General features: G+C 44.7%; 1 protein-coding gene across 1 annotated transcript in view; it reads left to right on the top strand.

Annotated features, from left to right (window-relative positions):
* Positions 1-26,413, top strand: part of FSTL1 (follistatin like 1) — an 89,677-nt gene that overhangs the window by 32,308 nt on the left and 30,956 nt on the right. Inside the window, exon 3 of the mRNA XM_077479598.1 lies at positions 25,076-25,180. Within this exon, the coding sequence (XP_077335724.1) occupies positions 25,076-25,180 (105 nt within the window). The remainder of the gene's footprint in view (positions 1-25,075; positions 25,181-26,413) is intronic.

Genomic DNA, 26,413 nt, shown 5'->3' with positions numbered 1-26,413 from the left:
CCCACCGTCTGTATTTACCCTGTCTCGGTGGTGGTGGGACAGCTCCTCGATGTCTTCTCCCATCCTCTCTTCCCATCTTCTGCTGTTAACCTTTTTTGACACCTATTAGAGCCTGTGGCTCTAATCAGGTGCTTCAAAAAAGAACCCTGCCGCTGTAATTCAGGCACCCAGTGCCTGAAAAGGGGCCGGGCACCTGACTAGGGGGTGGCAGCGGTGGCCATAGATATTTCTATTGGTGATAGAGGTGGTGGCTGGAGAGAGGGGGCTGCGCCAAGATAAAATCAATAGGAAGATCAATAATGGCTATAGGATCTTTCTTTTTTTTTTTTTCCTTTCTTTTTTTTAGCATTGGATAACACAGAGAAGGGTTAGAATCTCTGTCAGCTCTTTATTGCCCCCATGTGTCTCATTGGAGAGATTACCTCTCACTTCCTGTCCTGTCCTGGCCAGGAACAGTCAAGCTGGGGAGGAAAGGACTAGATAACGCTGGTCGTCCTCCAGCCAGGAAAGGAGGCAGGGCTCTATATGACTTGCTGCAGCTTCTAATGCACATTGTGAGAAGCTCACAGTGTGCAGAGATATCAGAGGAAGCCGTTTCAGTCCAGAAGAGGAGCCGCTACAACTGTGTAAGGCTGAAGGGAAGGCCGGAGGTCAGATTTATTATCTACTTATAGCCAACATTTTTTAGTTTGTATGGAGTGCGAAAGATATTTGTGTCCCCTCTGGGGAGATTTACTCTCTCTATTCGCCCTGGTGACCACCTACATCACGTGGGTCTATCTATAGAAAGTTTGAGTAATCCCAGTATTTAGTCTGTTTATTTTCTAGGATCATCAGCTCCATCTAGTGGCCATATGATGGTATTTCTCATATATTATATATTTCAGGAAAATAGCACATTATATCCAGTAGATGGAGCTGATGATCATAGCAAATAAACATATTAGACTAAATAAAGGATTGATTGGTAATGGCTGTACAAGTGCTTGTGACATTCACCCATAATTTATTATTATTATTTTTTAAATAAATTGATCACAAAGGGAGAAAAAAATAAAAAATTCTAAATGTTGCCACTGGAATGGAGGGGAGATCCTCCAATTCCTTTTTACTTCCTGTGGGATCTGCAAGACAGGAAGTGAAGGGAGATCTCCCCAGTCAGACATTGAGGAAAACCTGACAGGGGTCCTATGAGTTCCCCACTATGTTTATTCATTTATTTTTTATTTTATTCTATTTAATTTGTATTTATTTTCACATGCTTATTGCTTTTTTTTTTTTTTTTTTTTTTTTAAGTTTTAAAGTGAAGATTTGCATTCCAAACTGTGTTTAACACTGGGAAATATAAAATAAATTATTATATATATATATATATATATATATATATATATATATATATATTTATATATATATATATATATATATAATAAAATATAAAAGAAAAATAAGCCCAATATATATATATATATATATATATATATATATATATACTGTATATGTAGATAAATAGACATATATAATAAAATATAAAAGAAAAATAAGCCCAATATATATATATATATATATATATATATATATATATATATATATATATATATATATATATACTGTATATGTAGATAAATAGACAGAGTGTATATATATATATATATATATATATATATATATATATATACATATATTATAATAATCTATTTATGTCTATATAGATAGAGTCTGTGTATATATATATATATATATATATTGGGCTTATTTCTTTTTTAGTAGATGGGTATTTGGGCTCCATTCACATCTATGCATGTTGCTTTTGAGTGTTTTGTATCGCGATTTTGCCATCATTCGCGTTTTGCATTTTTTTTACATTTTTTTAGGCCCCTTTCACACTGTTGCGACTTGGGCCTGCAAAGTCGCATGACAAGTCGTACCCCCCATGATTGCCAATGAATACTGTTCCTGTCTGTGCGACTTCGGCAAATACATAAAAAAAAATAATAAACGCACTACATGCTTTTCTGCAGCTTCTCCATTGAAGCAAAAAAAGCACAGTTTTGCATAAAAAAAAAGCCCCCGACCCTTTCCAAAAAAACGGAGAGGCACAAAATGCATCGATGTGAACGTGTTCCATAGGAACCCATGTTAAAAAAAAACAAAGTCTTGCTTTCCTGCAAAAAATCATGAGAAAAACGCATTGGTGTGATCGGAGCCTTAAATTGAGCGCAGGCCGTATTTTCCACCGAGGTTATATAATGTCAGCGCGGTCCAATTTTATTAGTCACAGGCGCGGTTTACTTTCCCCGATTGTCCCCCCGTGTAAAACGCAGCGGGGTGCTTTTCTGCCCCGGGAGGGAACGGGTTAATTCGGCATTATTGAGGCATTTTAACGACAACCAAATGTCTGGGAGAATGGAATGCGGCTGAAACCGCAGGAAGCGTAGACGCCGGCATCCCGGGCCATCAGACACAGTGTAACCAAAACGCGTTTTCCTGCGGGCGAGCAGGAGTAGCGGGTGCGGGGATCTGCCGCATGGCACTCCTCGGTTTCCTGCCCATGTCCATCCTGCGGCTTCTGATCTGGAAGTATAGAGATGAGTAACCCTCTACAGTCCTTATCGGTTGTCTTGGGTTGGAGATGGCGTAGAATCTCGCTGCGGCGCATTTTTTTTTTTTCTGGTTTGGTTCCGTTTAGGAATGAATTGAATAACAAAAATGAGAAATAAAAATGTCTCCGCCGCCGTGGAGAATGGCGCAGTCGTTTTTTTAATGGAAGAGAGTTCCATAATGCGACCGCCGGTATGTCGCCGACATATAGAATAGCGCATATGATGGAAGGGAGGAACCAGGGAAGGTAAAATATAAGCCGATTCCACCTTAGAATTGCCGTACATTGCCATAAAATTCCTAACCAATCAATCGGTGCCAGAAAAAACACCAACGTGCCTGTGCGAACCCGACTGATCTGTGGTGAGGACCCCACCCCCCATTTTTGTGGTTAAGCCGCAGCCGGCATTGTTGTAAGTTTACCGTGAAAGGCATCCAAGGTTTATTTGGGTGTGTCCTGTATTCATCGGGTGGTGACATCACCACCCAGATGCCTTCTATACACATAACCCATTGTATAGTATATGAATTTGCTGGCCGTCGCACTTTGCAGCTGCTATGGGATAAAATCTGATGCCTGATTGGCTGCTACAGGAAAGAACTTCCAGTTTCCTTGTGGGTTTGCGCTTTTACCTCTGCGGCGCCTGGGGCTCCAGGATCAGTTCCCTTTTTCTGTATGGAGTTTGTATATTCTCCCTGTGTCAGCTCGGGGAGGGGGGTTGGTCAATGGCGGCCAGTCCATAAGGGGCGCAGGGGTACCAGGTTCCTAATCTCCATAGAGCCGCATAGAGTTTTTTCAGGGTTTTTTTAAGCACATGATCGGAGCCTGAGACTCTGGCTTCAAAAAGGGTGGGCTCGGGGGGGGCACAGAGCACTGCGCCTTGAGCCCACCCACTTGTGACATTAGCGGGGTTAAGACCAGATTGGCCAGGAGGAGAAGCACGGGAAGCCACCTGTGACCTGGATGGGGTAAGTGCGGACCTGGTGGGGGCTGGGGTTTGTTTGCCGCCCCCCCCCCCTTCCAAAAAAAAATGGAGCACCAGCCACCATCGGCCTTCGTCTCGTCCACCTGAGCATGTGTTTGTGTTTGCCATAGGGGGAGAGGCAGCGGACACCCCCTAGGTCCCCGAAATCCTCCAGTCAGTGTCCACAGGGGCCCCAAAGACAGGAAATCAGGGCCAGGATAAGGGGTGGGCAGGAGGGTTGGATGCCCTGGGCGCAGCGATTTACAATATGGATGGGGGCGCCAGTGAGCTCATTCTGGTACAAGGCATTTTGACAAGCAGATGACTGCTAGGGGTAGCATCCCCTAAGCTCAAACATAATAAGGGGGGGGGGGGCATTTGGCTTTTTTGCCCTGAGTTCTGGATGACCTTGTCCTGGCACTGCATGAGATTGTCACTCGTTCAGCTGTCCTATGACAACAGTTATCCCCAGTGGGGGCTGGTGCTCCAATTTTTTTTTTTTTGGGGGCAGCAAACAAACCCCCACCCACCCGCCAGCCCTGCACTTACCCCATCCAGGTAGCGAGCGGCTTCGGCAGCCTGCACCTACCCCAACTTATCCCAGCTTCTCCTTTCAGCCAATCCGGTAGCTTCTTCTCCTGGCCAATCCGGTCATAGGACCCCTTTTCTGTTTTGATTGGCCCGGGAGGAGAAGCAGAAAGACAATGGCAAATGTTGATTCGCTAATGTCACAAGTGGATGGGCTCGGGGCATAGAGGGCCCAACCTTTTTGAAGCCAATTAGAGCCTCAGGCTTTTGTATAATTCTATGCGTCCGGTGCCCCGCATGGAGAAGAGGGGCCGGCGCATAGATATTGAGGGGGGGGGGCGGCGCCCCTGCTCCCCTTTATGGCCCGGTCGCCACTGGTCATCCCATGTCTTTTGGCATTTTTAAAGAGGAACATTTTTCTACAGTCAGGTGCGCAGATGTGCCAAAAGATTCCACCCGGCCTTCGGGACCTGCACATTCATGCACAAGAGAAGAGTTCCAGGCCTCTCCCACCGCGCCATTCTCACGCTATCGCGCAAGGAAACCCACGCATGCGCAGATGTGTGCAGGTCCTGAAGCCCCGAATATACCTAGCAGCACATGTCATTCTCACATAAAAAATAGGAGAGTATTTGCCAAAAGAATAAAAATATTCAGTCGTAGTAGAGGGAGGGGACGGGAGCAAGAAAGGGGTATACCCACATTGTGTTTCAGGGTGAAGGTCCACTTTGTCAGGCAAAAGATCTCTCCTATAAGTATTTTTGCAAACCTTATTGCATTGTACAAATCTATCTATGGCCACCCGGCCCCTTTTCGGGCACATGAATTACAGTGGCAGGTTTTTTTTTCTTTTTGGAAGCACCTGATTACAGCCATAGGCTCTAATAGGCGTCAAAAAAGGTGACCTGCGAGCTGAGCTACTCAGCTGTGTTAGAAAAGCGAATGCATATTCATTTTCCTAACACGAAACCACCTCTCCGCCAATCAGGTGCTCGGATCTGTTACCCGTCACCTGATTGGCTGAAATGACAGGCGCCTATCAGGCGTCCAATCATAGCAGAGGACGGGAAGAGAGGAAATCATAGCAGAAACATGGGAAGAGAGGAAATCATAGCAGACGACCGGAAGAGAGGAAATCATAGCAGAGGATGGGAAGAGAGGACGGGAGAAGACATCGAGGAGCTGTCCCACAGAAGGCGGGGGGGGGGGGGGCACTCTGGCAGCATTTGATATGGCACAGTGGCTGCGTTTGGGCCACAGTGAGGCTGCATTTGATGGGCACAGGTGCTGCATTCAATGGGGCACAGTGACTGCATTAGATGGGCACAGTGGCTGCATGAGATGGGCACAGTGAGGCTGCATTTGATGGGCACAGTGAGGCTGCATTTGATGGGCACAGTGGCTGCATTTGATGGGGCACTGTGGCTACATAAGATGGGCACAGTGGCTGCATGAGATGGGCACAGTGGCTGCATAAGATGGGCACAGTGGCAGCATGAGATGGACACAGTATCTGCATGAGATGGGCACAGTAGCTGTATTTGATGGGGCACAGTGGCAGGATTTGATGGTACAGTGGCTGCGGTTGTTGGGCACAGTGGCTGTGTTTCATGGCACAGTGGCTCCGTTTGATGGGGCACAGTGGCAGCATTTGATGGCACAGTGGCTGCGTTTGATGGGGCACATTGGCTGCATTTGATGGGGCACCGTGGCTACATAAGATGGGCACAGTGGCTGCATGAGATGGGCAGGGTGGCTGCATGAGATGGGCACAGTGAGGCTGCATTTGATGGGCACAGTGGCTGCATTTGATGGGGCACAGTGGCTGCATTTTATGTGGCACTGTGGCTACATAAGATGGGCACAGTGGCTGCATGAGATGGACACAGTGGCTGCATGAGATGGGCACAGTGGCTGTATAAGATGGGCACAGTGGCTGCATGGGATGGGCACAGTGGCTGCATAAGATGGGCACAGTGGCTGCATTTGATGGGGCACAGTGGCTGCATTTTATGTGGCACTGTGGCTACATAAGATGGGCACAGTGGCTGCATGAGATGGACACAGTGGCTGCATGAGATGAGCACAGTGGCTGTATAAGATGGGCACAGTGGCTGCATGGGATGGGCACAGTGGCTGCATAAGATGGGCACAGTAGCTGTATTTGATGGGGCACAGTGGCAGGATTTGATGGCACAGTGGCTGCATTTGTTGGGCACAGTGGCTGTGTTTGATTGCACAGTGGCTGCGTTTGTTGGGCACAGTGGCTGTGTTTGATGGCACAGTAGCTCAGTTTGATGTGGCACAGTGGCAGCATTTGATGGCACAGTGGCTGTGTTTGATGGGCACAGTGGTTGCGTTTTTTTTCCAGAATTTTTCAGTTTGTTTGTGCCCCCCCCCCAAACAATTTGAGCACCAGCTGCCACTGTCGTTCACCATCTCTGCATGGTGGGAACATGCACAAAATTGCGCGCTTTTCCGAAGCAAAAAAAAACGTGCTGCCGTTAATCGCTAATGGCACCCCATGTATCTGCAAAATGCGTGTATTTTTGCACCTGGCAAACTGCATGGTGCCGCAGCACCACGTGGTTCGGTGCGGCAAATTTTTGGAAAAAGAGTCAGGGATTTCTTTTCCTGCGTTTCTCACGTGTAGTGCAGCCCATTGACATGAATGAGCTGCCCTACAGACAACACGCAGGAATGCGCAAAAAAATGCAGGTAAACACGCCAGCGTTTGGTTGCACCCATAGCTGTAGGTGTGTACCAAGGCTAATTGTTAATGGCACCCCCACGCATCTTCAAAAGCACATATTTGTGTGCGCGCAATAGCCCTATGCAGTTTGGTGCAGCACGAGTCAGCCTGCATTCACTTGGTCTTTCTGTAACGTGCGCCAAAGTGCACAGAATATTTGTATTTTGCTGTGCGTTTTGGAAAACGCACGTTGCGCTTGCAGTGGCGTTGTTAAGGGCACCCTGGGGGCGTGTGCCTGCTGAGCATTTTGTAGCACGCAGCAAATGCGCTACAAACATCCCAAAACGTGAAAAACCCGCGCCACACTCTGCTGCAGAAAAGGTTTTAGGTGTTAGTCGCACATTGAAGTGAATGGCCTGCCCTATACGCAGTAGACGGAAATGCTCCAAAACGGGCAAAAAAAAGTATAAAAGAGTGCAGGTGTAAAAAAAAATAAAAGCTCAGGTGTGAACCCAGCCTCAGCCACCAGCGGTGGTTCCTGCAGTGCAGTCAGATTGTCACCGTCCCGGGGGGTCAGTGTGGAATGTAGATAATGGCACACTTATAGATAAGGCAGAGCCCCCTCTCTGAAGGACCACTTAGCCTAATGGTACCTGTGCGTTTATCCTCACAAATGGGGCACTTAGGGGCTATTTTCTGCTCATTGTGACAAAGTGTCACAGAATGGAGAAAAAGTAAATGCAGCTCAGACATTCAGGAGCCCAAAGAGTCTGTGCAAGTCTATGGGGGGGTTTGTGAGGGTGCAGTGAGCTGGCAGATACGTAGAGCGTCTTCTAGGCATTTGGCGAAGACTGTCTATAGAGCGTCCAGAGATCGATTCCAACGCTCCTAAACATTCCATGACCACGCAGATCAGTATTTAGAGGAAGAAGGATGGTGGGTGGTAAATATTAGTAAATAGTGCATCTTACTTTATGACTCATAAGGAGCGATGGACAAAATGGCAATCATCCAAGACATATAAAACAACAATTGCCGCGCTAAATAAATAAATGGTGATATAACATGTGAAATTAAATAAAGTGACAATAATCAATCCATAGGATTTCCATATAAGTCCATACAGAAATTAAGTGATACAGTGCCTTGCGAAAGTATTCGGCCCCCTTGAACTTTTCAACCTTTTGCCACATTTCAGGCTTTAAACATAGAGATATAAAATTTGAATTTTTTGTGAAGAATCACCAACAAGTGGGACACAATTGTGAAGTGGAACGAAATCTATTGGATTTTTGAAACTTTTTTAACTAATAAAAAAATGAAAAGTGGTGCGTGCAAAATTATTCGGCCCCTTTACTTTCAGCGCAGCAAACTCACTCCAGAAGTTCAGCGAGGATCTCTGAATGATCCAATGTTGTCCTAAATGACTGATGGTGATAAGTAGAATCCACCTGTGTGTAATCAAGTCTCTGTATAAATGCACCTGCTCTGTGATAGTCTCAGGGTTCTGTTGAAAGCGCAGAGAGCATCATGAAGACCAAGGAACACACCAGGCAGGTCCATAATACTGTTGTAGTATGTAGAAGTTTAAAGCCAGATTTGGATACAAAAAGATTTCCCAAGCTTTAAACATCCCAAGGAGCACTGTGCAAGTGATCATTTTGAAATGGAAGGAGTATCAGACCACTGCAAATCTGCCAAGACCTGGCCGTCCCTCTAAACTTTCAGCTCAGACAAGGAGAAGACTGATCAGAGATGCAGCCAAGAGGCCCATGATCACTCTGGATGAACTGCAGAGTACTACAGCTGAGGTGGGAGAGTCTGTCCATAGGACAACAATCAGTCGTACACTGCACAAATGTGGCCTTTATGGAAGAGTGGCAAGAAGAAAGCCATTTCTCAAAGATATCCATAAAAAGTCTCGTCTAAAGTTTGCCACAAGCCACCTGGGAGACACACCAAACATGTGGAAGAAGGTGCTCTGGTCAGATGAAACCAAAATCCAACTTTTTGCCCACAATGCAAAACGATATGTTTGGCGTAAAAGCAACACAGCTCATCACCCTCAACACACCATCCCCACTGTCACACATGGTGGTGGCAGCATCATGGTTTGGGCCTGCTTTTCTTCAGCAGGGACAGGGAAGATGGTTAAAATTGAGGGGAAGATGGATGCAGCCAAATACAGGACCATTCTGGATGAAAACCTGTTGGAGTCTGCAAAAGACCTGAAACTGGGACAGAGATTTATCTTCCAACAAGACAATGATCCCAAACATACAGCAAAATCTACAAAGGAATGGTTCACAAATAAACTTATCCAGGTGTTAGAATGGCCAAGTCAAAGTCCAGACCTTAATCCAATCGAGAATCTGTGGAAAGAGCTGAAAACTGCTGTTCACAAACGCTCTCCATCCAACCTCACTGAGCTCCAGCTGTTTTGCAAGGAAAAATGGGCAAGAATTTCAGTCTCTCGATGTGCAAAACTGATAGAGACATACCCCAAGCGACTTGCAGCTGTAATCGCAGCAAAAGGTGGCTCTACAAAGTATTAACGCAAGGGGGCCGAATCATTTTGCTCGGCCCACTTTTCATTTTTTTATTCGTTAAAAAAGTTTCAAAAATCCAATAGATTTCGTTCCACTTCACAATTGTGTCCCACTTGTTGGTGATTCTTCACAAAAAATTAAAATTTTATATCTTTGTTTGAAGCCGGAAATGTGGCAAAAGGTTGAAAAGTTCAAGGGGGCCAAATACTTTCGCAAAGGCACTGTATATTGTTGCAACACGTGTCATCATTTTTGATCTTCTTCCCATATCATTTCCTAATAATTCCTCAGAAACCTCCTTCTGTCAACCAAACTCTGTACTGTACAAACCAAACAAACAATCAAAGCAGTTTGTCATTATGATAGTGAGCGACCGTTTCACCCAAGCGCGTCTTCCACCATATAGTTTTGTCATACACGACACGACGTCGTGTATGACGAAACCAGTAGGGCGGAGTCTACGTCCAGCGATACCACGCCACTCCGATCTGCAGATTTTGTTATGTGAGAACCTTTTATTCACTTGTTATATTGTATTGGACCCGTGGTCGCTTTTAATGGCATTTTTTTTCAATAATACCACCCTGGTTTTACACTACGTGGCGACTTTTTGTCTTTTTTTGCATAAACCTCCATGAGAAAGAGTGATTCACCAGCGGCTGTGACGCTACCCTTCTCTACCTCCAGTGGATGGATCCTTCATGATGCGTGGTTAGACTCCTATAATGTGGAGTCTAGCTATCTGCTAAGGGCACATCTTGTATCTATATGGTGGAAGGCGACACTTGGGTGAACGGTCGCTCACTATCACTTGGACACGTGTTGCAACAGTATATCACTTTATTTCTGTATGGACTTATATGGAAATCCTAAGGACTGATTTTACTGTCACTTTATTTCATTTCACGTTATATAACCAATTATATATTTTTGGTGCAGCAATTGTTTTATTTGTATTCATTTATTATATTTATTTGTATTTTGACACAATTCGTTCTGTTGTGTAATTCCCAGCTACTTGTTTTTACATTTTTTAAATTTTCAATTTTTTTAAAACAAATTTAATTTTCATCTGCGCAATCACAACCCCACCCCCCAGTATACCAGACTCCATGTAGAGTAGGCCATGATCTCCCATTAATCTTAGTTTGACTTCCTGGAGGATCTATCTGGGGTTCAGTAATGGTCGGCTCTGATGGTCCATTCGGTTTTGCGCTAGAGATAAAAGTAATTTTGGTTGCTGCGATGATTTTGTGTGTTGCTGTTTGTGGGAAAGCAGCAGATAAATGGAGACAGAATGTTCCCTCATTCTTTCATTCTTCCCATTCAGGATATTTTCTGGCTGAGTTGACCTTTTAGGCACCATAAGCTTGTGTCTATAGGCTGCCGATGAAAAGAGGTAACTTATCGGCCACTGGTATGGCCACAAATACCATAATCTCATATAATCTTATTGACACACAGGGGCGGACTGACAACTCATGGGGCCCCCCCGGCAATAATAGATTATGGGGCCCCCGGGCAATCAGAGATTGTGGGGCCACACAGTATACACAGACATGTTTCTATTGGCTGAGAAGGTACTGGAGAGGTGGGGCAGCTATAATCTCAGGATTTGTAGACTAAAAGGATGTCGGTAAGGGACATTTCGGAGACAGATGTAAAAAAAAAAAAACACAGATTTTTACATACTGTCCCTGGTTTTACTGAGGCTGGCAACCCTGATGGGGGCCCCCTAGTGGCCCGGGGCCCTCGGGCAGTGCCCGAGTGGCCAAATGGTCAGTCCGCCCCTGTTGACACACTGTTACGATGTTCGTTCAAGACTAATCAAACAAGAAAATGTTCTATGCGATCAGTGACCCCGGCAGAGTGAGCCTGTACTGGGAACCAATGACGTTATGCCTACACTGATGCCACCTTGGTGCCGTGCGATATTGCTGCAAAGGCTCCCGCCACAGGTCATGAAGCTCAGCCAGAAGATGGGGGCCATTATGGTTAGATCCAGGGCTGGACTGGGACAGAAATGTGGCCCTGGAATTCCTCCAGACCGGACCACTTACATTTTGAGTGTCCCATCACCAGCCCCCTTACATCAGAGTGTCCCATCACCAGCCCCCTTACATCAGAGTGTCCCATCACCAGCCCCCTTACATCAGAGTGTCCCATCAGCACCCCCTTACATCAGAGTGTCCTATCGGCACCCCCTTACATCAGAGTGTCCCATCAGCAGCCCCCTTACATCAGAGTGTCCCATCAGCACCCCCTTACATCAGAGTGCCCCATCAGCAGCCCCCCTACATCAGAGCACCCCATCAGCACTCCCTTACATTAGAGTGTCCCATTACCAGCCCCCTTACATCAGAGTGTCCCATCACCAGCCCCCTTATAACAGAGTGTCCCATCAGCACCCCCTTACATCAGAGTGTCCCATCAGCACCCCCTTACATCAGAGTGCCCCATCAGCACCCCCTTACATCAGAGTGCCCCATCAGCAGCCCCCTTACATCAGAGTGGCCCACTGAGCCATCAGCCCACCGGGAAACTCCCGGTAGTCCCAATGGCCAGTACATGCCTGGTTAGATCATTCATACAGCATAAACGTGTTCTCAATGTACCAACATACCCCAAGTTAATAGCATGCAGTTGAAAGTACCATAGCCAATTTCAACAATATCTAGTTCATGTTTATAATACGGACCTTTTATTGTAACAAAGTCAAGTTCACAGGCTGGTCATCATTTTGACCTTCTTCCCATATTGTTTCCTAATAATCCTCAGAAACCTCCTTCTGTCAACCAAACTCTGTATTGTACAAACATCAAAGCAGTTTGTCATTATAGAATGTAAATCATCAATGTATCAAATGAGGTCAAATGGTGGGACGTAATAAACATCAAACTGTACGCGTTTCTTGGAGCAAGGGTTTACTTTTTCAGGAGATCAAAGAAGGCCGATAATATAAAAATATAACAATACCAATTCATTTTTTACATATACCATACCACTTGTGTGAACATGACATAAAAAACACAACAAACTTATATTCGATGTCAACTATGAAGATTCAATCGGTGGTAATTAAAACATATTGGCCGCAAGTGAGCAATGACCTCACTCTGCTGAGGAGGGCTTTGCAGAATTTTGAGCGAAAAACCCACAAGCCCCTCAATGCCCTATATTTCCTTCCAGATTCACTACTGCCCCCATGGATCTGATGTATGTTTCCTTCAAGATGCCCTATTGCCCCCATGGATCTGGTGTATGTTTCCTTCAAGATTCCCTATTGCCCCCATGGATCTGGTGTATGTTTCCTTCAAGATTCCCTATTGCCCCCATGGATCTGGTCTATGTTTCCTTCAAGATTCCCTATTGCACCTATGGATCTGGTCTATGCTTCCTTCAAGATTCCCTATTGCCCCCATGGATCTGATGCTTAATTCCCTCAAGATTTCCTACCGCCCCATGGATCTGGTGTATAGTTCCCCCGAGATTTCCTACAGCCCTCCTGGACCTGATGTGTTTCCCTCAAGATTCCCTACTGTGCCCCGCAGAGGATAAAAAGAGGTTCTTCCAAACCCATAGCCAATATCTATCTGCTGAGGAGAGCTTACTGGACCTTGAGGGAAATCCACAACCCCCCCCCCTGCATTTCCCTCAAGATTCCCTTACTACCCCTATGGACCTGATGTATGTTTCCCTCAAGATTCCCAACTGCCCTCTGGCATCTGACGTATATGTTCCTTGAGATCTCCTGCAGCCCTCCTGGAATAGCTGTATTGTATGTTTCACTCACGATTCCCTACTGCCCCCCCCCCCCCCCCAGGTAATAAAAAACATTGGCCACTGCTGTGGAAGGACCTCTATCTGCTGGGGAGGGCTTAATGAATCCACCCACCCTAGAAGATTTTAAAAAAAATAATGGCCACTGGTGTGGAAGGATCTCTGTCTAGTCTACTAAAGAGGGCTGTTGGGAATCTTGAAGGAAACATACACCAGGTTCAGGGGAACATTAAGGAATCTTGAGGGAAACAGAAATCAGATACAGCAGGGCAGTAGGGAATCTTGAGAGAAACATACATCAGGTCCAGGAAGGCTGTAGGGAATCTTGAGAGAAACATACATCAGGTCCCAGAAGGCTGTAGGGAATCTCGAGAGAAACATACATCAGGTCCCGGAAGGCTGTAGGGAATCTTGATGAGAGAAACATACATCAGGTCACGGAAGGCTGTAGGGAATCTTGATGAGAGAAACATACATCAGGTCACGGAAGGCTGTAGGGAATCTCGAGAGAAACATACATCAGGTCCCGGAAGGCTGTAGGGAATCTTGATGAGAGAAACATACATCAGGTCACGGAAGGCTGTAGGGAATCTCGAGAGAAACATAAATCAGGTCCCGGAAGGCTGTAGGGAATCTTGATGAGAGAAACATACATCAGGTCCAGGAAGGCTGTAGGGAATCTCGAGAGAAACATACATCAGGTCCAGGAAGGCTGTAGGGAATCTCAAGAGAAACATACATCAGGTCCAGGAAGGCTGTAGGGAATCTCGAGAGAAACATACATCAGGTCTCGGAAGGCTGTAGGGAATCTTGATGAGAGAAACATACATCAGGTCCCGGAAGGCTGTAGGGAATCTTGATGAGAGAAACATACATCAGGTCCAGGAAGGCTGTAGGGAATCTCGAGAGAAACATACATCAGGTCCAGGAAGGCTGTAGGGAATCTCAAGAGAAACATACATCAGGTCCAGGAAGGCTGTAGGGAATCTCGATGAGAGAAACATACATCAGGTCCCGGAAGGCTGTAGGGAATCTTGATGAGAGAAACATACATCAGGTCCCAGAAGGCTGTAGGGAATCTTGATGAGAGAAACATACATCAGGTCCCGGAAGGCTGTAGGGAATCTCGAGAGAAACATACATCAGGTCCAGGAAGGCTGTAGAGAATCTCGAGAGAAACATACATCAGGTCCCGAGAGGCTGTAGGGAATCTCGAGAGAAACATACATCAGGTCCCGGAAGGCTGTAGGGAATCTTGATGAGAGAAACATATATCAGGTCCAGGAAGGCTGTAGGGAATCTCGAGAGAAACATACATCAGGTCCCGGAAGGCTGTAGGGAATCTTGATGAGAGAAACATACATCAGGTCCAGGAAGGCTGTATGGAATCTCGAGAGAAACATACATCAGGTCCCGGAAGGCTGTAGGGAATCTCGAGAGAAACATACATCAGGTCCCGGAAGGCTGTAGGGAATCTCGAGAGAAACATACATCAGGTCCAGGAAGGCTGTAGGGAATCTCGAGAGAAACATAGATCAGGTCCCGGAAGGCTGTAGGGAATCTTGAGGGAAACATACATCAGGTCCAGGAAGGCTGTAGGGAATCTCGAGAGAAACATACATCAGGTCCCGGAAGGCTGTAGGGAATCTCGAGAGAAACATACATCAGGTCCAGGAAGGCTGTAGGGAATCTCGAGAGAAACATACATCAGGTCCCGGAAGGCTGTAGGGAATCTTGAGGGAAACATACATCAGGTCCAGGAAGGCTGTAGGGAATCTCGAAAGAAACATACATCAGGTCCAGGAAGGCTGTAGGGAATCTTGAGGGAAACATACATCAGGTCCAGGAAGGCTGTAGGGAATCTCGAGAGAAACATACATCAGGTCCAGGAAGACTGTAGGGAATCTCGAGAGAAACATACATCAGGTCCAGGAAGGTTGTAGGGAATCTTGAGGGAAACATACATCAGGTCCAGGAAGGCTGTAGGGAATCTTGAGGGAAACATACACCAGGTCTAGGGGGGATTGTAGATTTATTTCCCTACAGTCCTCCTCAGCAGACAGAGTTCCTTTCTTGCCAGCGACCAATGTTTTTAATTATGGATTGAACCTTCATATTTGACATAGAACGTACCTTTGCTGTGTTTTTCATACACTAATATGTTGTATTGTTATATTTTTTTGGCTATCAGCCTGGTTGGTCTCCTAAAGAAGTGGACCCTTGGTCCAAGTAACTCGTAGAGTTTCATGTTTATGTCCTTCTGCCATTTGACCATACTTAATTCATTGATTTACATTTTATAATGACAAACTGATCCGTCTTTGTACACTATATCATTTATTCAAAGTTTGAGAAGATGATTTAGGAAGTTATCTGATGATGATTATTACTAGGCTGTGTTATGAGAGGAATATCAAAATGATGACCAATCTGTGATCTTCTCTTTTCTCGTTTAAATATGGCTTGGATATTGTTGCCTGTGGTTAGTTATGGTGCCTCAAAAGTAAATTTTTTTCTTTTTAGTAGTCAGTTGTATTGAGTTAGTCAGTTGTTAGTATTGGGAATATAGTTCGGGGGGTGAGGTTGGGTACTGAGATTTGGGGAGGGTAACATTTCAGGGGGCTTTAGGGCTAAACTGACTCATTTCATCTCTGAAAATTACTCAGCACTGAGCACCAAAGGATGTCTAGCCAGTAAACAGTTAAGCCCCTTCTTCTTCAAAGGTGGGCCTGGCTGGATTCTGCGAGTTTTCCGTGAGCTCATGTCTGGCGCTGTGTTCCGCTGCACAGAGACTGGGGCCTGTTCTTTTCCCTAAACAGCAACTGAGCCCTATTGTCTGCTGACGGGGGACATCCAGGACCTGGAGTCTGTCATGCGGAGCCCAGACCCTGATACCTGCCTCCCTGGGTGGGGGGTCATAATCAGCACGGTGACACGTAGGAGAAAATTCGAAACAGTTAACTTATATGGGGGCAAATTTATAAAGTACCAAAAGACTGCCACCCCCCAATTACTTGCTTTTTAGCCTCTTTTACATACGTTTTATTGAGTTTTCCAAAATGTCCTTTATTGCAGCAGTTATTACACAAATAGAGCAGTAGGACAAAGAACAGAACATGCAAATTGTATATCACATTGTCAGGTCTGCAGCAGAGATTTCAGTGGTTGGAGGTGCCATAAAACGTTCAAATTTTGTAGTTATGAATTATCCTTTCAGGTAATATCTTTTTCGTGAAATTAGTCAGTTGGACTCTAAATTTAGAGCTGCCTTTCTTGAAAAATTAGTCAGTTGGACTCTAAATTTAGAGCTGCCTTTCTTGAACTTTTTAACAGAGAGGAACCCTTTAAATAACTCTCCAGGATCTAGGAACCCCTGCGAATCTATACAGCTCATAGTACATTAGTGTGCTGGTCAGTGGAGAAGAATGTTCCTTAAATTGGTGGTCAGTGAGAAGAATGTTCCTTACATTGGTGATCAGTGGGAAGAATGTTCCTTACATTGGTGATCAGTGAGAAGAATGTCCCTTACATTGGTGATCAGTGAGAAGAATGTTCCTTACATTGGTGATCAGTGAGAAGAATGTTCCTTACATTGGTGATCAGTGAGAAGAATGTTCCTTACATTGGTGATCAGTGAGAAGAATGTTCCTTACATTGGTGATCAGTGGGAAGAATGTTCCTTACATTGGTGATCAGTGAGAAGAATGTTCCTAACATTGGTGATCAGTGGGAAGAATGTTCCTTACATTGGTGATCAGTGTGAAGAATGTTCCTTACATTGGTGATCAGTGGGAAGAATGTTCCTTACATTGGTCATCAGGGGGAAGAATGTTCCTTACATTGGTCATCAGGGGGAAGAATGTTCCTTACATTGGTGATCAGTGAGAAGAATGCTCCTTACATTGGTGATCAGTGAGAAGAATGTTCCTTACATTGGTGATCAGTGGGAAGAATGTTCCTTACATTGGTGATCAGTGAGAAGAATGTCCCTTACATTGGTGATCAGTGAGAAGAATGTTCCTTACATTGGTCATCAGTGAGAAGAATGTTCCTTACATTGGTGATCAGTGAGAACAATGTTCCTTACATTGGTCATTAGGGGGAAGAATGTTCCTTACATTGGTGATCAGTGGGAAGAATGTTCCTTACATTGGTGATCAGTGAGAAGAATGTTCCTTACATTGGTCATCAGTGAGAAGAATGTTCCTTACATTGGTCATCAGTGAGAAGAATGTTCCTTACATTGGTGATCAGTGAGAAGAATGTTCCTTACATTGGTGATCAGTGAGAAGAATGTTCCTTACATTGGTCATCAGGGGGAAGAATGTTCCTTACATTGGTGATCAGTGAGAAGAATGTTCCTTACATTGGTGATCAGTGAGAAGAATGTTCCTTACATTGGTGATCAGTGGGAAGAATGTTCCTTACATTGGTGATCAGTGAGAAGAATGTTCCTTACATTGGTGATCAGTGGGAAGAATGTTCCTTACATTGGTCATCAGGGGGAAGAATGTTCCTTACATTGGTGATCAGTGAGAAGAATGTTCCTTACATTGGGGATCAGTGAGAAGAATGTTCCTTACATTGGTGATCAGTGGGAAGAATGTTCCTTACATTGGTGATCAGTGAGAAGAATGTTCCTTACATTGGTGATCAGTGGGAAGAATGTTCCTTACATTGGTGGTCAGTGAGAAGAATGTTCCTTACATTGGTGATCAGTGAGAAGAATGTTCCTTACATTGGTGATCAGTGAGAAGAATGTTCCTTACATTGGTGATCAGTGAGAAGAATGTTCCTTACATTGGTGATCAGTGAGAAGAATGTCCCTTACATTGGTCATCAGGGGGAAGAATGTTCCTTACATTGGTGATCAGTGAGAAGAATGTCCCTTACATTGGTGATCAGTGGGAAGAATGTCCCTTACATTGGTGATCAGTGGGAAGAATGTTCCTTACATTGGTGATCAGTGGGAAGAATGTCCCTTACATTGGTGATCAGTGGGAAGAATGTTCCTTACATTGGTGATCAGTGAGAAGAATGTCCCTTACATTGGTGATCAGTGAGAAGAATGTTCCTTACATTGGTGATCAGTGAGAACAATGTTCCTTACATTGGTCATTAGGGGGAAGAATGTTCCTTACATTGGTGATCAGTGGGAAGAATGTTCCTTACATTGGTCATCAGTGAGAAGAATGTTCCTTACATTGGTCATCAGTGAGAAGAATGTTCCTTACATTGGTGATCAGTGAGAAGAATGTTCCTTACATTGGTCATCAGGGGGAAGAATGTTCCTTACATTGGTGATCAGTGAGAAGAATGTTCCTTACATTGGTGATCAGTGAGAAGAATGTTCCTTACATTGGTGATCAGTGGGAAGAATGTTCCTTACATTGGTGATCAGTGAGAAGAATGTTCCTTACATTGGTGATCAGTGGGAAGAATGTTCCTTACATTGGTGATCAGTGAGAAGAATGTTCCTTACATTGGTGATCAGTGGGAAGAATGTTCCTTACATTGGTGATCAGTGAGAAGAATGTTCCTTACATTGGTGATCAGTGAGAAGAATGTTCCTTACATTGGTGATCAGTGAGAAGAATGTTCCTTACATTGGTGATCAGTGAGAAGAATGTCCCTTACATTGGTGATCAGTGAGAAGAATGTTCCTTACATTGGTGATCAGTGGGAAGAATGTCCCTTACATTGGTGATCAGTGGGAAGAATGTCCCTTACATTGGTGATCAGTGGGAAGAATGTTCCTTACATTGGTCATTAGGGGGAAGAATGTTCCTTACATTGGTGATCAGTGGGAAGAATGTTCCTTACATTGGTGATCAGTGAGAAGAATGTTCCTTACATTGGTGATCAGTGGGAAGAATGTCCCTTACATTGGTGATCAGTGAGAAGAATGTTCCTTACATTGGTCATTAGGGGGAAGAATGTTCCTTACATTGGTGATCAGTGGGAAGAATGTTCCTTACATTGGTGATCAGTGAGAAGAATGTTCCTTACATTGGTCATCAGTGAGAAGAATGTTCCTTACATTGGTGATCAGTGAGAAGAATGTTCCTTACATTGGTGATCAGTGAGAAGAATGTCCCTTACATTGGTGATCAGTGAGAAGAATGTTCCTTACATTGGTGATCAGTGAGAAGAATGTCCCTTACATTGGTGATCAGTGAGAAGAATGTTCCTTACATTGGTGATCAGTGAGAAGAATGTCCCTTACATTGGTGATCAGTGAGAAGAATGTTCCTTACATTGGTGATCAGTGAGAAGAATGTTCCTTACATTGGTCATTAGTGGGAAGAATGTTCCTTACATTGGTGATCAGTGAGAAGAATGTTCCTTACATTGGTGATCAGTGAGAAGAATGTTCCTTACATTGGTGATCAGTGGGAAGAATGTTCCTTACATTGGTGATCAGTGAGAAGAATGTTCCTTACATTGGTGATCAGTGAGAAGAATGTTCCTTACATTGGTGATCAGTGAGAAGAATGTTCCTTACATTGGTGATCAGTAAGAAGAATGTTCCTTACATTGGTGATCAGTGGGAAGAATGTTCCTTACATTGGTGATCAGTGGGAAGAATGTTCCTTACATTGGTGGTCAGTGGGAAGAATGTTCCTTACATTGGTGATCAGTGAGAAGAATGTTCCTTACATTGGTGATCAGTGGGAAGAATGTTCCTTACATTGGTGATCAGTGAGAAGAATGTTCCTTACATTGGTGATCAGTAAGAAGAATGTTCCTTACATTGGTGATCAGTGAGAAGAATGTTCCTTACATTGGTGATCAGTGAGAAGAATGTTCCTTACATTGGTGATCAGTGGGAAGAATGTTCCTTACATTGGTGATCAGTGGGAAGAATGTTCCTTACATTGGTGGTCAGTGGGAAGAATGTTCCTTACATTGGTGATCAGTAAGAAGAATCTTCCTTACATTGGTGATCAGTGAGAAGAATGTTCCTTACATTGGTGATCAGTGGGAAGAATCTTCCTTACATTGGTGATCAGTAAGAAGAATGTTCCTTACATTGGTGATCAGTGAGAAGAATGTTCCTTACATTGGTGATCAGTGAGAAGAATGTTCCTTACATTGGTGATCAGTAAGAAGAATGTTCCTTACATTGGTGATCAGTGAGAAGAATGTTCCTTACATTGGTGATCAGTGAGAAGAATGTTCCTTACATTGGTGATCAGTGAGAAGAATGTTCCTTACATTGGTGATCAGTGAGAAGAATGTTCCTTACATTGGTGATCAGTGAGAAGAATGCTCCTTACATTGGTGATCAGTGGGAAGAATGTTCCTTACATTGGTGATCAGTGAGAAGAATGTCCCTTACATTGGTGATCAGTGAGAAGAATGTTCCTTACATTGGTGGTCAGTGGGAAGAATGTTCCTTACATTGGTGGTCAGTGGGAAGAATGTTCCTTACATTGGTGATCAGTGGGAAGAATGTTCCTTACATTGGTGATCAGTGAGAAGAATGTTCCTTACATTGGTGATCAGTGGGAAGAATGTTCCTTACATTGGTGATCAGTGAGAAGAATGTTCCTTACATTGGTGGTCAGTGGGAAGAATGTTCCTTACATTGGTGATCAGTGAGAAGAATGTTCCTTACATTGGTGATCAGTGGGAAGAATGTTCCTTACATTGGTGGTCAGTGAGAAGAATGTTCCTTACATTGGTGATCAGTGGGAAGAATGTTCCTTACATTGGTGGTCAGTGGGAAGAATGTTCCTTACATTGGTGATCAGTGGGAAGAATGTTCCTTACATTGGTGATCAGTGAGAAGAATGTCCCTTACATTGGTGATCAGTGGGAAGAATGTTCCTTACATTGGTGATCAGTGGGAAGAATGTCCCTTACATTGGTGATCAGTGGGAAGAATGTTCCTTACATTGGTGATCAGTGGGAAGAATGTTCCTTACATTGGTGGTCAGTGGGAAGAATGTTCCTTACATTGGTGATCAGTGAGAAGAATGCTCCTTACATTGGTGATCAGTGAGAAGAATGTTCCTTACATTGGTGGTCAGTGGGAAGAATGTTCCTTACATTGGTGATCAGTAAGAAGAATCTTCCTTACATTGGTGATCAGTGAGAAGAATGTTCCTTACATTGGTGATCAGTGAGAAGAATGTTCCTTACATTGGTGATCAGTGAGAAGAATGTTCCTTACATTGGTGATCAGTAAGAAGAATGTTCCTTACATTGGTGATCAGTGAGAAGAATCTTCCTTACATTGGTGATCAGTAAGAAGAATGTTCCTTACATTGGTGATCAGTGAGAAGAATGTTCCTTACATTGGTGATCAGTGAGAAGAATGTTCCTTACATTGGTGATCAGTAAGAAGAATGTTCCTTACATTGGTGATCAGTGAGAAGAATCTTCCTTACATTGGTGATCAGTGAGAAGAATGTTCCTTACATTGGTGATCAGTGAGAAGAATGTTCCTTACATTGGTGATCAGTGAGAAGAATGTTCCTTACATTGGTGATCAGTGAGAAGAATGCTCCTTACATTGGTGATCAGTGGGAAGAATGTTCCTTACATTGGTGATCAGTGAGAAGAATGTCCCTTACATTGGTGATCAGTGAGAAGAATGTTCCTTACATTGGTGGTCAGTGGGAAGAATGTTCCTTACATTGGTGGTCAGTGGGAAGAATGTTCCTTACATTGGTGATCAGTGGGAAGAATGTTCCTTACATTGGTGATCAGTGAGAAGAATGTTCCTTACATTGGTGATCAGTGGGAAGAATGTTCCTTACATTGGTGATCAGTGAGAAGAATGTTCCTTACATTGGTGGTCAGTGGGAAGAATGTTCCTTACATTGGTGATCAGTGAGAAGAATGTTCCTTACATTGGTGATCAGTGGGAAGAATGTTCCTTACATTGGTGGTCAGTGAGAAGAATGTTCCTTACATTGGTGATCAGTGGGAAGAATGTTCCTTACATTGGTGGTCAGTGGGAAGAATGTTCCTTACATTGGTGATCAGTGGGAAGAATGTTCCTTACATTGGTGATCAGTGAGAAGAATGTCCCTTACATTGGTGATCAGTGGGAAGAATGTTCCTTACATTGGTGATCAGTGGGAAGAATGTCCCTTACATTGGTGATCAGTGGGAAGAATGTTCCTTACATTGGTGATCAGTGGGAAGAATGTTCCTTACATTGGTGGTCAGTGGGAAGAATGTTCCTTACATTGGTGATCAGTGAGAAGAATGCTCCTTACATTGGTGATCAGTGAGAAGAATGCTCCTTACATTGGTGATCGATCTAAGGTTGGTCATGCCCACACTGTGGTTTGTTCATTTGATATAGAGATTGTTACAACAGAAGAATTGCATTGTTCAGAAATCGTTTGCTGATTTGTGATTCTCCCATTTTCACCGATATGGGCCCTTGCGCCCAACTCAGTCCCGTCTGACCGAAACAGTCTAGTTTTCAACAATCCTCGGTAGCTCCAAAAATACTGTCTGAATTGAACTTTTATGCTGTTTAATGTATCTTGGCGACGTGTTTTGTCTGCATTTAAACAAATCTGTACTGGAAAAAAGTTTTCCAATCTCTGGTTGAAAGTTACTTTTAGTACTTTGTGCTGTTACATTGTCCTTTGTGCACATGTTACACCCAGTCCTGGCGGGCCCCAGACTCAGTGATGGCAGAAAAAGGGTTAACCACCCCCTCCCCCCCCCCACTCTAGGCCCCCCTTCCCCACTGCAGCAGCTGTACCTGGCAGCCTGTGGTTGGCCTGTTAAAGAGTGGTGGAGCTTTGTGATTGGTCCACATCTCTCTGCTCCAGAGGTGAAGTTGCAGCTGGAAACTATTATAGTGTGGAGGGGATTTCTGGAGCCGTGTCACCGGCCGGCCCCCTAGAGGGCGCCCAATTCTCTCACTTCCATACATTCCAGCTGCATGCTTGTATTCCTTACATGGTCCTCCGCTCATATACAGGGAGGAAGGGAGGGAGGGCCCCTCAACATGTTCCCAAACTTAAAAGATAAATGGAGCTTTGCTGGTTGTATTGCCTTCCCCTGGATCAAGTGTGGGTATAGGATTGTATGAATTATTTTTTTAGGATTTTTTTTTTTCTAGATGGATATGTGTCTTTTTCAACCAAACGATGTAACTATGACATAAAGATGGCCTGTAGAGTTAAGGAAATAAATAGTGAAAATAATAAGAATTCTACAAAGTTTCGTACTGTTCATAAACTAATTCCTCCATCATCCTCATCCCATAATATCCTGACCAGGAGTGGAGTATTTTTATATTTGTTTCCCATTTTGGATGGAGTTATGAGGGGTTCCCACCATCCCTGTGCAGAGTTCCCGGGTCTGTACACCCGCTGTGCCCATTATGAGGGGTTCCCACCATCCCTGTACTTAGTTCCCAGGTCTGTACACCCGCTGTGCCCATTATGAGGAGTCCCCACTATCCCTGTGCTGAGTTCCCGGGTCTGTACACCTGCTGTGCCCATCATGAGGGGTTCCCACCATCCCTGTGCTGAGTTCCCAGGTCTGTACACCCGCTGTGCCCATTATGAGGGGTCCCGCCCATCCCTCTGCTGAGTTCCCGGGTCTGTACACCCGCTGTGCCCATTATGAGGAGTTACCACCATCCCTGTGCTGAGTTCCCGGGTTTGTACACCTGCTATGCCCATCATGAGGGGTTCCCACCATCCCTGTGCTGACTTCCCGGGTCTGTACACCCGCTGTGCCCATTATGAGGGGTTCCCACAATCCCTGTGCTGACTTCCCGGGTCTGTACACCCGCTGTGCCCATTATGAGGAGTCCCCACTATCCCTGTGCTGAGTTCCCGGGTCTGTGCACCTGCTGTGCCCATCATGAGGGGTTCCCACCATCCCTGTGCTGAGTTCCCAGGTCTGTACACCCGCTGTTCCCATTATGAGGGGTCCCGCCCATCCCTCTGCTGAGTTCCCGGGTCTGTACACCCGCTGTGCCCATTATGAGGAGTTACCACCATCCCTGTGCTGAGTTCCCGGGTCTGTACACCTGCTATGCCCATCATGAGGGGTTCCCATCATCCCTCTGCTGAGTTCCCGGGTCTGTACACCCGCTGTGCCCATTATGAGGGGTTCCCACCATCCCTGTGCTGACTTCCCGGGTCTGTACACCCGCTGTGCCCATTATGAGGGGTTCCCACCATCCCTGCTGAATTTTAATGTTTTTATTTTTATTTTTTATATATAGTATATATTATGTCAGTGAGAGCGCAGCTAAAATATCTTACATTTCTTTTCCCAGAGCTTCAAAAAAAATTATTTTCCTAAATTTCGATGAGGTCACACATCCCCTCCCTTTACAGGCAGATGTTTTCTTTCTTAGTAGCTCAGTGCTGCCACATGCTGGCCACCGTCAGTATCACACCGCTGTCTCTGTTCTGCTTGCAGAAGTCTGATATCTCAAACATTGCCCGTTACCTGGGAAAGTGTTCCATCAGACTGATATGGTATCCGCAGGAATTCCGAGAACTGACACGGATCACAGAACACCGTGTACTGTCTATACAGCCAAATATATCAGCGTGTGTTAATTACAGAGATATAAACCTGCAGATAACTTATCACTGCGAGTCCCGCAGAATGACTCAACCTGGAGGCAAGATTTCTTCATATTAGGAATAAGAGGACCTGTCTGGGGTGGCTGTGCAGAGAACACTGCGCCGGACACATCAGTCTCTGTACCAGAGGAGCTTACACTCTAATGTCCCCTCCCCCACAGTCACACACTGTTATTATTATTATTATACATTTATATAGCTCTGACATATACAGCAGTGCTGTACAAAGAACACTGAGCCGGTCACATCCGTCTCTGAACCAGAGGAGCTTACACTCTAATGTCCCCCCACAGTCACACACTATTATTATACTTTTATATACTGTAGCTCTGACATATACCGCAGTCTCACCGCCTGTGTTTTTTCTTCTGCCACCAGGAAGAGCCGAAGAGCAAATCAAAGGTTTGCGCCAACGTGTTCTGCGGAGCCGGCCGGGAGTGCGCCGTGACGGAGAAGGGAGACCCCACCTGTCTGTGTATTGAGGTGAGATGAACGAAAATCAATTCAAATCGATTTCTATCCAATTGCACCGGGCACTTACAGCGCATTGAAAAAAGTATTCATACCCCTTGACATTTTTCACATTTTGTCATGTTACACCCAAAAACGTAAATGCATTTTATTGGGATTTTATGTGATGGACCAACACAAAGTGGCACATAATTGTGAAGTGGAAGGAAAATAATAAAGGTTTTTCAATTTTTTTTACAAATAAATATGTGAAAAGTGTGTGGGGGGGGGGGGGGGGAATTTGTATTCAGCTCCCTTTACTCTGATGCCCCTAACTAAAATCTAGTGGAACTAATTGCCTTCAGAAGTCACCTAATTAGCAAATAGAGTCCACCTGTGTGTAAGGTAATCTCTGTATAAATATAGCTGTTCTGTGGAGCCTTCAGATGTTTGTTAGAGAACCTTAGTGCCCAAACAGCATCATGAAGGCCAAGGAACACACCAGACAGGTCAGGGATAAAGTTGTGGAGAAGTATAAAGCAGGGTTCGGTTATAAATAAATCTCCCAAGCTTTGAACATCTCACGGAGCTCTGTTCAATCCATCATCCGAAAATGGGAAGAGTATGGCACAACCGCAAACCTACCAAGACATGGCCGTCCACCTAAACTGACCGGGCCGGGCAAGGAGAGCATTCATAAGAGAAAAGCCAAGAGGTCCATGGTAACTCTGGAGGAGCTGCAGAGATCCACAGCTCAGGGGGGAGAATCTGTCCACAGGACAACTATTAGTCGTCTCTCCACAAATCTGCCCTTTATGGAAGAGTGACAAGAAGAAAGACATTGGTGGAAGAAAGTCATAAGAAGTCCTGTTTGTAGTTTGTGAGAAGCCATGTGGGGGACACAGCAAACATGTGGAAGAAGGTGCTCTGGTCAGATGACACCAAAATTCTACTTTTTGGGCTTAAAGCAAAACGCTATGTGTGGGGGAAACTAACACTGCACATCACCCTGAACACACCATCCCCACCGTGAGACATGGTGGTGGCAGCATCATGTGGTGGGGGTGCTTTTCTTCAGCAGGGACAGGGAAGCTGGTCAGAGTTGATGGGAAGATGGATGGAGCCAAATACAGGACAATCTTAGAAGAAAACCTGTTAGGCTACTATCACACTGAGGCGCTGTACAGGCACTATAACGCTACCTGTACATTACATACTGTAGCTGTTGGTAGATGTAGTGTATGTTTAGCAGAGGACATCACATAG

The sequence above is a fragment of the Lithobates pipiens genome, unplaced genomic scaffold, assembly GCF_037356315.1.
Source record: "Lithobates pipiens isolate NorthernLeopardFrog02 unplaced genomic scaffold, aLitPip1_a1.2 Scaffold_16, whole genome shotgun sequence".
Lineage (NCBI taxonomy): Eukaryota > Metazoa > Chordata > Amphibia > Anura > Ranidae > Lithobates > Lithobates pipiens.
This window is presented reverse-complemented; position numbering and strand designations above follow the sequence as displayed.